The sequence below is a fragment of the Hyperoodon ampullatus genome (assembly GCF_949752795.1).
Source record: "Hyperoodon ampullatus genome assembly, chromosome: 9".
NCBI lineage: Eukaryota > Metazoa > Chordata > Mammalia > Artiodactyla > Ziphiidae > Hyperoodon > Hyperoodon ampullatus.
In genome coordinates, this window is record NC_136922.1 from 74,316,318 (window position 1) to 74,334,066 (window position 17,749).

Sequence of the window (17,749 nt, forward strand, 5' to 3'; positions counted from 1 at the left end):
TTCAGTCATACAAAAAACACCATATAAGCTATTGATTTTCTGCAAAATATAAGCACATATACATTTATTTAGATATTTATTATACAATTATAAATAATTGTGCAGAGGTCACTATATCAGTTGAATCAAATGAGAGAAATACCTATTGAGTCAGTGAACAAAGGAGACCACAGCAACCAGAGGTCTCATCTTCACTATGGGATTAGATGGGAGGATGATATGCTCTTTTTTTTTTTTTTTAGAACGATTTTATTTTTTAATTTTAATTTTAATTTTTTACATCTTTATTGGAGTATAATTGCTTTACAATGGTATGTTAGTTTCTGCTTTATAACAAAGTGAATCAGTTATACATATACATATGTTCCCATATCTCTTCCCTCTTGGTCTCCCTCCCACCCTCCCTATCCCACCCATCTAGGTAGTCACAAAGTTCTGAGCTGATCTCCCTGTGCTATGCGGCTGCTTCCCACTAGCTATCTGTTTTACGTTTGGTAGTGTATATATGTCCATGCCACTGTCTCACTTTGTCACAGCTTACCCTTCCCCCTCCCCATATCCTCAAGTCCATTCTCTAGTAGGTCTGTGTCTTTATTCCTGTCTTACCCCTAGGTTTTTGTTTTTTTTTTTGCGGTACATGGGCCTCTCACTGCCGTGGCCTCTCCCGTTGTGGAGCACAGGCCCCGGACGTGCAGGCTCAGTGGCCATGGCTCACGGGCCCAGCTGCTCCGCGGCATGTGGGATCCTCCCAGACTGGGGCACGAACCCATGTCCCCTGCATCGGCAGGCGGACTATCAACCACTGCGCCACCAGGGAAGCCCCACCCCTAGGTTCTTCATGACATTTTTTTTCTTAAATTACATATATATGTGTCAGCATACAGTATTTGTCTTTCTCTTTCTGACTTACTTCACTCTGTATGACAGACTCTAGGTCCATCCACCTCATTACAAATAGCTCAATTTCATTTCTCTTTATGGCTGAGTAATATTCCATTGTATATATGTGCCACATCTTCCTTATCCATTCACCTGATGATGGACACTTAGGTTGTTTCCATGTCCTGGCTATTGTAAATAGAGCTGCAATGAACATTGTGGTACATGACTCTTTTTGAATTATGGTTTTCTCAGGGTATATGCCCAGTAGTGGGATTGCTGAGTCATATGGTAGTTCTATTTGTAGTTTTTTAAGGAACCTCCATACTGTTCTCCATAGTGGCTGTACCAATTCACATTCCCACCAGCAGTGCAAGAGTGTTCCCTTTTCTCCACACCCTCTCCAGCATTTATGGTTTCTAGATTTTTTGATGATGGCCATTCTGACTGGTGTGAGATGATATCTCATTGTAGTTTTGATTTGCATTTCTCTAATGATTAATGATGTTGAGCATCCTTTCATGTGTTTGTTGGCAGTCTGTATATCTTCTTTGGAGAAATGTCTATTTAGGTCTTCTGCCCATTTTTGGATTGGGTTGTTTGTTTTTTTGTTATTGAGCTGCATGAGCTGCTTGTAAATTTTGGAGATTAATCCTTTGTCAGTTGCTTCATTTGCAAATATTTTCTCCCATTCTGAGGGTTGTCTTTTGTTCTTGTTTATGGTTTCCTTTGCTGTGTAAAAGCTTTTAAGTTTCATTAGATCCCATTTGTTTATTTTTGTTTTATTTCCATTTCTCTAGGAGGTGGGTACAAAAGGATCTTGCTGTGATTTATGTCATAGAGTGTTCTGCCTATGTTTTCCTCTAAGAGTTTTATAGTGTCTGACCTTACATTTAGGTCTTTAATCCATTTTGAGTTTATTTTTGTGTATGGTGTTATGGAGTGATCTAATCTCATACTTTTACATGTCCCTGTCCAGTTTTCCCAGCACCACTTATTGAAGAAGCTGTCTTTTCTCCACTGTGTATTCTTGGCTCCTTTATCAAAGATAAGGTGACCATATGTGCGTGGGTTTATCTCTGGGCTTCTTGTAGACAGCAATCCATAATGAAAGCTGCTAACTTAAACTGAAAATATTCTATTTTCGAGTATATGGGTGGTGAGCTCCTATTATCCAGATGAGTTAACTAGAAACTGATATTCAATAGCTGGTGTAAAGTAAGGCCAGATTTGTCATCCATTTGAGGATAAAAAGAAGCATGAGAGAAAAGCTCCACTTGGAGGGATATAATAAAATTTGTGTTATTCATCGATGTACTGTCTGGGGACTTTTCAGTAATACATACAAATATTAAAAGAAAGTGTAGCTCACTTTCTTTAATGATCTTTATTGTTGCATTTATTCTTCTGTTTGTATATTTATTTGAAGCCTGTTTATTTACAAGAAGGTTTGGGGTTGATTTATAGGGGGGAAAAAGAGCAACTGGTAACAGAGAATAAAAAATAAAAGGCAAGTAATAAATCAGAATGAAATGGCAGGGGAGGGGATTAAGCAGGGGAAAGTGAAGAGGGAGAAATCAATGGGGTAGAACTGGGAAGATAAACCTCCCCAGGCCCATGAAGATGTATCACTTTGCCAGTGAAGGTCCTACTGCCCAGGGAGATTCAATACCTTTCTCAAGCTCACAGAACCAGGAAATACTGACTCCAGAATTCAAACCCTAGCGGGTCTTGTTTGTCAAAGACTGCACGCATCCCACCATCTGTTGTTGGCAGTATCTTGTTGAAGAAGACACTTGTGTACCAATTGCTCCTGATATAAAGGAGACCGACGGGTCCTAGCTTGCCTGGGACTGTCCTGTTTTTAAAACCACTGTTCTACCTCTCAGCACCTCCCTCAGTCCTGAGCAAACTGAGGTGGATGGTCAGCCTGCTGGCTTTCCTTCCAGCCACTGTAAAGGAAGAAATTTGACAGAGTTGTATCACTGTCCTTGAATGGCAGCTGAAGGCTGGGGTACTTTTCCTACAGAACTGCGTGATGCATGATTATCCCTCAGTGATAGTCGGATCCTGTGTTATAAACCTGAGCTGCTGCTTTCTAAGATCCACCAGAGGCTGTGGATTTGGCAGTGGTCTTTCCACTGCTACTAATATATTGTTTTGCTTCTTTCTTGCTAGGGAAGTGTGGTGTCTTTTGGGCCATTTGGGCTAGGGGCAATTTACATATATTATATGTTGATATACTATACATAGTTGTTCATAGGCTTTGATAGAAGATATGAATTTTTAAAAATAAATCCCAGCATTAATTCCACGGCTAACTCAAAGTTTATTTCTTTTTTTTTTTAACATCTTTATTGGAGTATAATTGCTTTACAATGGTGTGTTAGTTTCTGCTTTATGACAAAGTGAATCAGCTATATGTATACATATATCTCCATATACCCTCCCTCTTGCGTCTCCCTCCCGCCCTCCCTATCCCACCCCTCTAGGTGGTCACAAAGCACCAGCTGATCTCCCTGTGCTACATGGCTACTTCCCACTAGCTATCTATTTTACATTTGGTAGTGTATATATGTCCATGCCACTCTCTCACTTTGTCCCAGCTTACCATTCCCACTCCCCGTGTCCTCAAGTCCATTCTCTACATCTGCGTCTTTATTCCTGTCCTACACCAGGTTCTTCAGAACCATTTTTGTTCTTTTTTATATTCCATATGTGTGTGTTAGCATACATTATTTGTTTTTCTCTTTCTGACTTACTTCACTCTGCATGACAGACTCTAGGTGCATCCGCCTCACTACAAATAACTCAATTTCCATTCTGCTTATGGTGTAATATTCCATCGTATGTATGTGCCACATCTTCTTTATCCATTCATCTGTCGATGGACACTTAGGTTGCTTCCATGTCCTGGCTATTGTAAATAGAGCTGCAATGAACATTGTGGTACATGACTTTTTGAATTATGGTTTTCTCAGGGTATATGCCCAGTAGTGGGATTTCTGGGTCGTATGGTAGTTCTATTTTTAGTTTTTTAAGGAACCTCCATAATGTTCTCCATAGTGACTGTATCAATTTACATTCCCACCAACAGTGCAAGAGTGTTCCCTTTTCTCCACACTCTCTCCAGCATTTATTGTTTGTGGATTTTTTGATGATGGCCATTCTGACTGGAGTCAGGTGATACCTCACTGTAGTTGAGTGATTAGTGATGTTGAGCATTCTTTCATGTGTTTGTTGGCAATATGTATATCTTCTTTGGAGAAATGTCTATTTAGGCCTTCTGCCCATTTTTGGATTGGGTTGTTTGTTTTTTTGATATTGACCTGCATGAGCTGCTTGTAAATTTTGGAGATTAATTCTTTGTCAGTTGCTTTGTTTGCAAATATTTTCTCCCATTCTGAGGGTTGTCTTTCCGTCCTGTTTATGTTTTCCTTTGCTGTGCAAAAGCTTTTAAGTTTCATTAGGTCCCATTTGTTTATTTTTGTTTTTATTTCCATTTCTCTAGGAGGTGGGTACAAAAGGATCTTGCTGTGATATATGTCATAGAGTGTTCTGCCTATGTGTTCCTCGAAGAGTTTTATAGTGTCTGACCTTGCATTTAGGTCTTTAATCCATTTTGAGTTTATTTTTGTGTATGGTGTTAGGGAGTGTTCTAATTTCATCCTTTTACAAGTAGCTGTCCAGTTTTCCCAACACCACTTACTGAAGGGGTTGTCTTTTCTCCATTTTATATTCTTGCCTCCTTTATCAAAAATAAGGTGACCATATGTGTGAGGGTTTATCTCTGGGCTTTCTATTCTGTTCCATTGATCTGTATTTCTTTTTTTTCTTTTTTTTTTAAACATCTTTATTGGAGTATAATTACTTTACAATGGTGTGTTAGTTTCTGCTTTATAACAAAGTGAATCAGTTATACATATACATATGTTCCCATATCTCTTCCCTCTTGCGTCTCCCTCCCTATACCACCCCTCTAGGTGGTCACAAAGCACTGAGCTGATCTCCCTGTGCTATGCGGCTGCTTCCCACTAGCTATCTATTTTACGTTTGGTAGTGTATATATGTCCATGCCACTGTCTCACTTTGTCACAGCTTACCCTTCCCCCTCCCCATATCCTCAAGTCCATTCTCTAGTAGGTCTGTGTCTTTATTCCCATCTTACCCCTAGGTTCTTCATGACAATTTTTTTTCTTAGATTTCATAAATATGTGTTAGCATACGGTATTTGTCTTTCTCTTTCTGACTTACTTCACTCTGTATGACAGACTCTAGGTCCATCCACCTCACTACAGATAACTTAATTTTGTTTCATTTTATGGCTGAGTAATATTCCATTGTATATATGTGCCACATCTTCTTTATCCATTCATCTGATGATGGACACTAGGTTGCTTCCATCTCCTGGCTATTGTAAATAGTGCTGCAATGAAAATTTTGGTACATGACTCTTTTTGAATTATGGTTTTATCAGGGTATATGCCCAGTAGTGGGATTGCTGGGTCATATTTCTGTTTTTGTGCCTGTACCATACTGTATTGATTACTGTAGCTTTGTAGTATAGTGTGAAGTCCAGGAGCCTGTTTCCTCCAGCTCCGTTTTTCTTTCTCAAGATTGCTTTGGCTATTCGGGGTCTTTTGTGTTTCCATACAAATTATGCAATTTTTTGTTCTAGTTCTGTGAAAAATGCCAGTTGTAGTTTGATAGGGATTGCATTGAATCTGTAGATTGCTTTGGGTAGTATAGTCATTTTCACAATGTTGATTCTTCCAATCCAAGAACATGGTATATCTCTCCATCTGTTTGTATCCTTTTTAATTTCTTTCATCAGTGTCTTATACTTATCTGCATACAGGTCTTTTGTCTCCTTAGATAGATTTAATCCTAGGTATTTTATTCTTTTTGTTGCAATGGTAAATGGGAGTGTTTCCTTAATTTCTCTTTCAGATTTTTCATCATTAGTGTATAGGAATGCAAGAGATTTCTGTGCATTAATTTTGTATCCTGCTACTTTACCAAATTCATTGATTAGTTCTAGTAGTTTTCTTGTATCATCTTTAGGATTCTCTATGTATAGTATCATGTCATCTGCAAACAGTGACAGCTTTACTTCTTCTTTTCTGCTTTGGATTCCTTTTATTTCTTTTTCTTCTCTGATTGCTGTGGCTAAAACTTCCAAAACTATGTTGAGTAATAGTGGTGAGAGTGGACAACCTTGTCTTGTTCCTGATCTTAGAGGAAATGGTTTCAGTTTTTCCCCATTGAGAACGATGTTGGCTGTGGGTTTGTCATATATGGCCTTTATTATGTTGAGGTAAGTTCCCTCCATGCCTACTTTCTGGAGCGTTTTTATCATATATAGGTGTTGAATTTCATCAAAAGCTTTTTCTGCATCTATCGAGATGATCATATGGTTTTTCTCCTTCAGTTTGTAATATGCTGTATCACGTTGAGTGATTTGCGTATATTGAAGAATCCTTGCATTCCTGGGATAAACCCCACTTGATCATGGTGTATGATCCTTTTAATGTGCTGTTGGAATCTGTTTGCTAGTATTTTGTTGAGGATTTTTGCATCTATGTTCATCAGTGGTATTGACCTGTAGTTTTCTTTCTTTGTGACATCTTTGTCTGGTTTTGGTATCAGGGTGATGGTGGCCTCTTGGAATGAGTTTGGGAGTGTTCCTCCTGCTGCTGTATTTTGGAAGAGTCTGAGAAGGATAGGTGTTAGCTCTTCTCTAAATATTTTATAGAATTCGCCTGTGAATCTATCTGGTCCTGGGCTTTCGTTTGTTGGCAGAGTTTTAATCACAGTTTCAATTTCAGTGTTTATGATTGGTCTGTTCATATTTTCTATTTCTTCCTGTTTCAGTCTTGGAATGTTGTGCTTTCCTAAGAATTTGTTCATTTCTTCCAGGTTGTGCATTGTATTGGCATAGAGTTGCTTGTAGTAATCTCTCATGATCCTTTGTATTTCTGCAGTGTCAGTTGTTACTTCTCCTTTTTCATTTCTAATTCTGTTGATTTGAGTCTTTTCCCTTTTTTTCTTGATGAGTGTGGCTAATGGTTTATCAATTTTGTTTATCTTCTCAAAGAACCAGCTTTTAGTTTTATTGATCTTTGCTATTGTTTCCTTTATTTCCTTTTCATTTGTTTCTGGTCTGATCTTTATTATTTCTTTCCTTCTGCTAACTTTGGGTTTTTTGTTCTTCTTTCTCTAATTGCTTTATGTGTAAGGTTAGGTTGTTTATTTGAGATGTTTTTTGTTTCTTGAGGTAGGCTTGTATTGATATAAACGTCCCTCTTAGAACTGCTTTTGCTGCATCCCATAGGTTTTGCGTCATTGTATTTTCATTGTCATTTGTTTCTAGGTGTTTTTTGATTTCCTCTTTGATTTCTTCAGTGATCTCTTGGTTATTTAGTAGTGTATTGTTTAGCCTCCATGTGTTTGTGGTTTTTTACAGATTTTTTCTGGTAATTAATATCTAGTCTCATAGCATTGTGGTTGGAAAAGATACTTTCTACGATTTTAATTTTCTTAAATTTACCAAGGCTTTATTTGTGATCCAAGATATGATCTATCCTGGAGAATGTTCCATGAACACTTGATAAGAAAGTGTATTCTGTTGGTTTTGGATGGAATGTCCTGTAAGTATCAATTAAGTCCATCTTGTTTAATGTATCATTTAAAGCTTGTATTTCCTTATTTATTTTCATTTTGGATGATCTTTCCATTGGTGAAAGTGGGGTGTTAAAGTTCCCTACTATGATTGTGTTACTGTCAGTTTCTCCTTTTATGGCTGTTAGCATTTGCCTTATGTATTGAGGTGCTCCTATGTTTATGTTGGGTGCATATATATTTACAATTGTTATATCTTCTTCTTGGATTGATCCGTTGGTCATTATGTAGTGTCCTTCTTTATCTCTTGTAATAGTTTTTATTTTAAAGTCTGTTTTGTCTGATATGAGAATTCCTACTCCAGCTGTTTTTGATTTCCGTTTGCATGGAATATCTTTTTCTATCCCCTCACTTCCAGTCTGTATGTGTCCCTAGGTCTGAAATGTGTCTTTTGTAGACAGCATATATATGGGTCTTGTTTTTGTATCCATTCAGCCAGTCTGTGTCTTTTGTTTGGAGCATTCAATCCATTTATATTTAAGGTAATTATCAATATGTATGTTCCTATTACCATTTTCTTAATTGTTTTGAGTTTGTTATTGTAGGTCTTTTCCTTCTCTTGTGCTTCCTGCCTAGAGAAGTTCCTTTAGCATTTGTTGTAAAGCTGGTTTTGTGGTGCTGAATTCTCTTAGCTTTTGCTTGTCTGTAAAGGTTTTAATTTCTCCATTGAATCTGAATGAGATCCTTGCTGGGTAGACTAATCTTGGTTGTAGGTTTTTCCCTTTCATCACTTTAAATATGTCCTGCTAATCCCTTCTGGCTTGCAGTTTCTGCTAAAAGATCAGCTGTTAACCTTATGGGGATTCCCTTGTATGTTATTTTTTGTTTTTCCCTTGCTGCTTTTAATATGTTTTATTTGTATTTATCTTTTGATAGTTTGATTAATATGTGTCTTGGCGTGTTCTCCTTGGATTTATCCTGTATGGGACTCTCTGTGCTTCCTGGACTTGATTTACTATTTCCTTTCCCATATTAGGGAAGTTTTCAACTATAATCTCTTCAAATATTTTCTCAGTCTCTTTCTTTTTCTCTTCTTCTTCTGGAGCCCCTATAATTGGAATGTTGGTGTGTTCAGTGTTGTCCTAGAGGTCTCTGAGACTCTCCTCAATTCTTTTCATTTTCTTTTCTTTATTCTGCTCTGCTATAGTTACTTCCACTCTTTTATCTTCTGGGTCACTTATCCATTTTTCTGCCTCAGTTATTCTGCTATTGATTCCTTGCAGAGAATTTTTAATTTCATTCATTATGTTTTTCATCGTTTGTTTGCTCTTTTCTTCTAGGTCCTTGTTAAACGTTTCTTGTATTTTCTCCATTCTATTTCCAAGATTTTGGATCATCTTTACTATCATTACTCTGAATTCTGTTTCAAGTAGACTGCCTATTTCCTCCTCATTTGTTAGGTCTGGTGGGTTTTTACCTTGCTTCTTCATCTGCTGTGTGTTTCTCTGTCTTCTCATTTTGCTTAACTTACTTTGTTTGGGGTCTCCTTTTCAAAGGCTACAGGTTCGTAGTTCCTGTTGTTTTTGGTGTCTGCCCACATTGGCTAAGGTTGGTTCAGTGGGTTCTGTTGCCTTCCTGATGGAGGGGACTGGTGCCTGTGTTCTGGTGGATGAGGCTGGATCATGTCTTTCTCTTGGGCAGGACCACTTCCGGAGGTATGTTTTGGGTGTCTGTGACCTTATTATCATTTTAGGCAGCCTCTCTGCTAATGGGTGGGGCTGTGTTCCTGTCTTGCTAGTTGTTTGGCATAGGATGTCCAGCACTGTAGCTTGCTCATCGTTGAGTGTAGCTGGGTCTTAGCATTGAGGTGGAGATCTCTGGGAGAGCTTTCACCGTTTGATATTACGTGGAGCTAGGAGGTCTCTGGTGGACCAGTGTCCTAAACTCGGCTCTCCCACCTCAGAGGCACAGGCCTGACACCCGGCCAGAGCACCAAGACCCTGCCAGCCACACAGCGCAGAAGAAAAGAGAGAAAAAAAGAAAGAAAGAAAAATAAAATAAAGTTATTAAAAAGTAATAAATTAAAAAGAAACAAAGAAAGAAGAAAGCAACCAAACCAAAAAACAAATCCACCAATGATAACAAGTGCTAAAAACTATACAAAAAAGAGAACAGACAAACAAAAAAAACAGACAGAACCCAAGACAAATGGTAAAAGCAAAGCTATACAGACAAAATCACACAAAGAAGCATACACATACACACTACAAAAAGAGAAAAAGGAAAAAATATATCTCTTTTGGAAAGTCTGAGGTCTTCTGCCAGCGTTCAGTAGGTGTTCTGTAGGAGTTGTTCCACATGTAGATGTATTTGTGATGTATTTATGGGGAGGAAAGTGATCTCCACATCTTACTCCTCTGCCATCTTGAAGGTCTGTTTTTCAAATTACAGGTGTAGGAGCATGTTTTGTTGAGAGACAGGTGGAGAAGCAGGTTGGCATAGAGCAAGCCAGCTTGCTGCTGCCTGAAGTCCAGCCCTCGGTTGCCACGGCCGTCTGTTGGTCCCGTGAGCCTGGAAGGGAGGACAAAAGAGGTGTCCCCGTGGCCGGGACAGGCTCTCAGCGTAGGCGATGGGAAGGACCCGAGTGAGGAGCTGAGGTGGCTATGGCCGCTCCCACTGCAGATGCCGCCGATTCCCCTGGGCCGGAGGTGTCAGAGAGGCCGTGTCCTCAGGATTGTGGCGCCCAGAGCACAGCGCTCACCTCAAGGTTTATTTCTTATGTAACAGTATGAGATGAGCGTTCCAGGTCACTGAGAGGCTCTCTTCCCTGCTGCCATGCAGATTCCTTCTGTTTGGTTTCTCCAACATCCCTTAAGATATTTCCCTCAGCTGTGGTCAAAGCTGGGTTGCCCAAGTGCAAGAAAAATAGTATAGGGAGGACACAGCCATGTCTTAAGGCCCCAGCCTAGAAGTGGCAAGAATAATTTCTTAGTCCTTCAGAGCGAACATGGACACGTGGCTGAACTGAACTGCAAGGGAGGCTGGGAAATGGGTTAGCCCCATGCCCAGGACAATGGGGAGGATGGATCTGGTGAACAGCTAGCAATCACCCTCTTCCAGGCTCTACTTAAAGATGTTTAAGTACTTCCTAAATGTTCTTTATGAAATGGAGAAAAGTGCTCAATTCTCCAAACTTCTAAAAGTTGTATTCTGTTGTTTTGGGAAGAAGTACATCTAAGCCCTGACATCTGGTGATTTATTTTGCAATACTTAAAAAAGAATTACTGTTAAAAATGCTAACCACTGTGATAGCATCATAAGACAATCCCCTCCATCCTGTGAGCCCTCAGTCATGTAGTCAGAATTTAATTGGGATTCTCAAATGATCAAGGTTCTAAAAAAATTACAGTTCCAAAATATATCTCAATATGTTAGTATACACATTAAATAAAATGAAGATGGAAAATCATAAGGCCCTTGGAGGGGAACTAAGGACACAGAAATAGAAAATGCCAGGAGCTTCCAGAGTGTGTGTTAGGATGCTGGGTCCACCCAGGGTCTGCACACTGAGAAAGGCTTGCATCAAGCTGATACTTGGTTGTCTAATAGCACGTTTATTTTAGTTGATTTTAGCCTAAATTTACATGATAACAATAAAGTAGTATAGTTTTGTCATATTAGTGCATATTGAAGTAAGAAACTTTTAAAGCTATTATTGTATGTAGATACATATTTTATGTACATATATTAAAACACTATTTTATTATAGATATGTATAAATAAAGTCTACGTGTGTGTGTGTGTGTGTGTCTGTCTGTCTGTCTCATAGTGACCGTGGAGTAGCATAGTACTTTGTACCCAATAAAAGCTTTTTAACTATCCCTAGGAAGAGTAAATTCGGTTTACACCAAGTCAGTTTCCCCTGTCCATATTCTGTTCTCCATATTTTATTTTGTTCATTTTGTTACTGACAATTTTAAACCCTAAGCATTTAATTTAGACTTTTTTTTGTATGTGTACAACAACCATTTAAACTGACTAAATGGCATGAGAATTCTTTTGTAATTTTATTAAATCTGACTTGTGTAAAGAGACCAGCAACTGAAGATGATTTGCACATTCTAATAGATTATACACTATAGCAGAATGTTGCTTTATATTGCTACTCCAGCAGCTGCAGTTTCAAGTATAGTTATTAATAGCTCCAATATCACCCAGTTTTTTTTAAAAAAAATTTTATCAAAAGAAGTTCATGCTATTGACTCATTACTCCCATATTTATTATTATTGAAAATCACTAGATCTAATTCTATTGGTTTCCTTCCTGATTGAAAACATTTGAACCTAGAAAGCACAGTATTTCTTAAGACATTTGTAACTATTCATCATGGATATTAAAATTACAATCATGGTGCATTGTGTGAACAATGATTTAAATTAAAAAATTCTTTACACATATGGTAAGCGGGTGACCAATGCTATCCAGGTTTGGAGATGCTGAATGTTCATATAACTGGTATTTGAAATTTTGATGTGTATTGCATTTGTTAGTGAATATCAAGAATACATTTTTTTGCTCATATAGAGTAAGTTTAAAATGGGGTCTTTTGTAGAAGCACCCATCCTGTTTAGAATGATATAACAGATGCTGAATGTTCACATATCAAACAAAATGCCAGCCTTCTGTAGAAAAGAGGTGTCAAAAAGTTTCTTTGTACCTTTAACGCATGTGATTATGTAGTACAAAATGCAGAGTTTGTAAAATTTCTTGAATATACAGGCAAAAAAATGAATAATTCAAAACAACTCATAAGTTCTACATTCTATTGTCCCTTTATAACGCAGGCAGAAGATAGCAGTGCACTCCCAATAGAGCTGAATTTGCACAAGTTACACCTCTGAAAATGCCAGATGGTCTATGGTCTACTTTTGAGAGCTGTCACATATGTAAAGATTTGAAAAAAGAAAGACAGCTGAATGAGAGCAGTGGATCATTAAAAGGAGAGTGAGGGTCCCTAGGCATCACTTGTGTTTTAAGAAGCATTGTGTCGTTCCCATATTAGTGTGCTTTTTTTTTTTAAGCCATACACAACTTTTACACAATAAGGAAAAGAAATCTGTTTAAAGCCAAGTAGTTATGGTTTAATCAGTCAGACGTTTCTGTTCTTTATTCAAGAATAAAATCACATTCCTGATTTGGTTTTAGTTGTACTTTTACTGTAAGATTTAATTCACATCTATGAAAAATTATCAATGAAGTTAAATGTCTTTTAAGATAATTCATATATCTAGGGTTTATCCAGTTTTGATTTGACTCATATATTGCATGCATCTGACAAAATCATAATGTTAAGAAACTGGAGTGAAGAGATAATACTTGGTTACTTGACCCATAATACAAACTACACTAAAAATAATTAGGTGGCAGTGAAACAAAAATGAATGTACTATCATTTATCTGCCAACAGAAATAGATATCATTTTGAAGATTGAAATGTAGATAAATCATTAAGGATATGTTTGAATATCATTCCGGCCATACCCAGTAATTTGCAAAAAGTCAATTTTGATAGTAGGAAAAGGTCAGACCTGTCGGTTTTAGAATTTGGTGGCAAGACCTGATGTCTTTTGCCACCTTTATTTTTACTTATGGAGAATGTTTATTACATAATAATTTTAAATTGATCTTGGATTATGGAATATGACAGGGCCTTTTTGATTGATAAGTCTCCCCAGCATTGGTCAGTAACATTTCAACTTAACCCAGCTCTCAGATTGCTTGAATTATTCTTTGCAGAGAAGAAGTGGCCCAAAACATTCCATTCATTTGGTGCGATTATTGGAAGGAGCTCTGAAAAGAACACCAAATTAGGTTTAACTGTCTTCTTTGGCATCCCGTTAAATACATATGCATAACTAGCTTTATGTTCAATAGCAGTCATTAGGATGTCATTCTAGTTGATACAAGAAGTTACAGGAGCAGCAAATTAATCTCTGGATCAAATGATTGCACACCCATAAGAAATAGATCTCCGGCACAAGCCTTGATTGTTGATTTCAGTTTTGAGAAGGGCATATATAGCTAGTAAACAGAGAAGTAGCCTTCTTTTTTTCTTTTCACCAGAAGTTAGGAGAAAAACAGAACATTTTGATAAATTTTATAGCTGTTACTTTGTGTTATTCCCAAATAATAAATGTTTAGAAAACTATTCTCCTTATCACTAAAAAACTTAATAACTCTAAAAGGAGTTCATATATTAGTTTTATAAATTGGGTATTATTGTTAATAGACTTGGTATGAAAGGATGCTTTCATTAAGCAGAAAAAAAACAAACTTTTTTTCTTACAATATGCACATTCATGAGTAAAATATTCTGGTATGTTAAGATGTTTTTCCTTAAGAGACATAGGATATGTGAACAAGAATGGAAGTAAACAATGTGTGCTAAAGAGTCACTCAAATGCAAGCTGTCTTGTTTGTCAAAAATATATACCAAGTCTTAGGTAGTCCCCAGATGATAGGTAATTAGTCCATTTTAGACTTATCAGTGCCACGTATAACTGTTACAGTTTTGCATGCAATACTTTTTCTAAGTCAAAGACCTCTTAGTATTCAGATTTAATTTACATTTCCTAACTGTTCATAATCATAAACAGAAAAGACTAATACAGCAGCTTCAGATTTTAAAACTTCAGGAAATTATATAATAGTAAAATTTCACACCGAACGGTTTTTGTTGTTGCTGTTGTTTTGATGAAATGCTATGATTGGTAACTCTGCTTAGGAGCTACACAAGCAAGGTAAATGTTTAAGAACCTCATTACTTAACCAATGTAAACAGATAACATTTGGGGTTGAGATCAGGGCTCTTAGCTGCAAAAACCAGAATCCATTTTAGCTAATTTATAGAAAATAAATGTATTAGTAGCAATAGATTCTCCCAAGAGTTACACAGCCAAGGATCATGCTCATCCATTCAATGGGGCTTCCCTAATGAAAACCCCACTAATGCTGCACCCTAGGCCCACCGGTCTCCTAGGAAGTGGACACCAGACACTGCACCCACTGCCAAGACCAACAAATGCCTTCTTTGCTGTCTGTGCGAGAGGCTCCACGACCCAGGTGTGGCTGCCATCTTGCATTGGTACTTCTGAACCTTCTGCACTTCTGCATACTTCTCCTTGGTAGAATGTAAGTCACGTATGTGCCCTCTAACTCAAGAGGAATGTAGGGAAGAGATAGAGGATGTTATCAAAAGCTATGAGGGTATTCAGAACTGCTGGGCAGACAGATGATCACTAGTCACCCGCTTGTTTTGTGATTTGTTGTCCAAAGAATCAAAGTAGTTTGCCCTTTTTAGTGTTATGCTAATAAAATGTTCTTTTATAATTTTCTTTTAAGCTCTTCATATATAGACATTTAATACATCTGAAATTTCTTTGTATGAGAGATACATGCATTTGCATGTGAATACATATACATTTTGGGGACTTTCTCTGCTGTTCCATTGGTTTATGTCTATGCCTGGGCCACCACCATACTGTCTTAGTTACTGTAGTTTTAAAATAAGACTTTATATCTGGTAAGTCAAGTCCCACATTTGTCTTTTTCTTCCTTAAAATTTCCTTAGTGATTCTGTACTCTTACTTATAAATTTTGGGATCAGCTCGTCAAGTTCCACAAATAAGCCTTTTGGAAATTTTATGGGAATTACATTAAATAAATTGGGGAGAATTAACATATTATCAGAATTAACATATTTATACTCTCTCAATTTATTAGGGTTTTCTTTTATGTCTTTCAGTAATAATTTGTAATTTTTGCCACAAAATCTCTGCCGCCTTTTTTCTAGCTTAATTCCTAGATACTTATAGGGTTTTTTGTTTGTTGGCTTGTTTTTCTTTTTTTGTTGCTATGAAGAGTTCAATTTTTCTTGCATATTTGCTAGTTGCTTACTGTTGGCTTGTAGAATTTGGTTGATTTGAATATGGTTCATCGTGTATAAGTCTTGCTAAATTCTTAGTTTTTCAGAATGTATAGTCTCTTAGATTTCTCCTGGAATATTCAATTATGTACCCATCTCAGAAATTTTGTTTCTTCCTTTCCAGGACTCACCCCTGTTTTTTTTCTTTTTGGTGTTTATTGTTTTTGCCAGTGTAATGTTGCATAAGAGGGTGAAGGTGGGCATTTTTTCCTTGGTCCTGACTAAACAGGAGCACTTCTCCAGTGTTGACTTTTAATTTTGATAGATGCGTTTTGCCAGATTAAGGAAGTTCTTTTCTATTCCTGTCTTTCCATAAATGGTTTATTTTAAAATCAAATTAAAGAATATGGAAAAGGTTTTCTTCTTCAGAATTTAAAGTGGAATTAAAAAGAAAAACAACTATCTCGTTCTCTTATCCAGCTTTGATACCTGACCTCATTGTTCCTTGCCTCTTATCTCAAAAGGTAATTGAGCAGTTTATAATTTTCAGGGATATTGCTATAATACTGCTTGTCTATGGCACCTAAAAAAGGATCTGGGACTTAGAAAACAATCCACATTAGCTGTTGAATGAGTTTTGAATTAACGGTTTTCAGATTTGCAACTTAAATTTTTTAAAGAAAAAAAATACCTTTTTTTCTCCTCTCTTTATATCCCTTGTGGAAAGTCACCCTGATGACCTCCTTCCCATTTTCCCTTTTAGTAATTATGCTTTCTCTATGTTCATGTTTATTCATGTTTTCCTTTTTTTTTTGTTTTTCCCTCTTCACTTTTAGGATCATGGGTAAAATCCAAGAAAGTCTGTTACTGAGTCTATTTTGATTATTTTCAAATATTCATTTTTTTAACTGGATAAACTTTGCCTGTTTTTTTCACTTAGCCCAACCTCAGCGCTTGCCTCAGCTTCAAACTGCAGCACAGGAAAGTGAGGAAGAAATAAGCAAGATAAAGAACGGCCACCCAAGTCTGAGCAATGGAAATGGAATCCACCACGGGGCCAAACATGTATCTGCAGAGAATCGAAGACTTTCAGCACCCGTTTCTCAAAAAATGCATAGAAAAATTCAATCCAGCTTGTCTGTAAACAGTGACATCAGTAAGAAGAGTAAAGTAAATGCTGTCTTTTCTCAAAAGACAGGCTCTTCACCTGAAGGTAAGTGTGAAATATATGCATATTTTACTTGACCAGATGTAAAATCATATTCACAAATAATTATTTGATCAAGCAAACATAAATGAAGAATCTTGCTTATCCTCCAAGCAGGAATTTTGGTAAAATGCAGCTTCCCCAAAGGAAAGCACAGGCCGGGAACGGAAGCGTTGGCAGCTGACATCCTGCTTTTAGATTGTCTTCTAGAGTGAATAGTCATTACTTTAAATATGACTGCTATACTTCTTTTTTTAATACCACCTTTAAAAATACAAATACAACGTTTTGGTGGCATATGAATGTATGTATTTTTTTTCATCCCTGATTCAATATGTTATTCTGTGGTTCGGAGATACCCGCTTGTATTTTTGTCTTGCAAATCAGTTTTTAAATATGCAAAACTAAAGCAAAGATTTGGTAATTTTCATGCTTTTGCCAGGGAGTGGGCTAGGTGATCTCTGTTGCTTGATGCACCAGTATCTTCCAGCTACCAGTGCTGCCCTGGACAGCTCCCCTCCCCCAGCCCTGCCTCATTCCAAGCTCACTGTGGTCTGGCCTTTAGCTCCTTCCCTAGGGGCACTAGGCTGTGTTCTCTGACCTCTCAGGAGTTAGTGACTACCTTGTTAATTAAATACTATGAAGCTGGAAAAAGCTTTTCTTTATTATGACACAAACCCATCTGGTGATGTTGGGTTTATAACCTACAGATTCCTTTTATAAAAATGGCGGTGGTGTTATGTCAAAAAAAGAATAGCTTTCCCTCAAGTTTAAGGTCCCAGATTTCCCCCAGCATATATGCATGTCCCTCTGCTCTACCACTTCCCTCCTTTCAGCAGTTCGTGGGCATCAAAAACTCAAATCTTTTTTTTTAAATATATATATGTATTTTTTCTGGTTCAGGTATTGTGTTTGTGTGTGTATATATATATACATTCATATAGATAAAATATAAAATATTTTTCTTGTTCCCCTTACCTTTCTATTTTAATTATCATGAAATCTTAAAGAAGGGAAATTCTGAGGATGCTTCTGTGAAGTTGGCCATGCTTATTCATAGAGAGAGAAATTGAGTTGTAAATAGGAAATTGTATTGAGAGTTACCAGTAATGAGTGG

General features: G+C 37.2%; 1 protein-coding gene across 1 annotated transcript in view; it reads left to right on the plus strand.

Annotated features, from left to right (window-relative positions):
• The window catches only part of MDFIC (MyoD family inhibitor domain containing), a gene marked incomplete at its 3' end in the record, with an annotated part of 101,033 nt that overhangs the window by 48,060 nt on the left and 35,224 nt on the right, over window positions 1–17,749 (plus strand). The window contains exon 4 of the mRNA XM_079711752.1: window positions 16,366–16,638. Within this exon, the coding sequence (XP_079567878.1) occupies window positions 16,366–16,638 (273 nt within the window). The remainder of the gene's footprint in view (window positions 1–16,365; window positions 16,639–17,749) is intronic.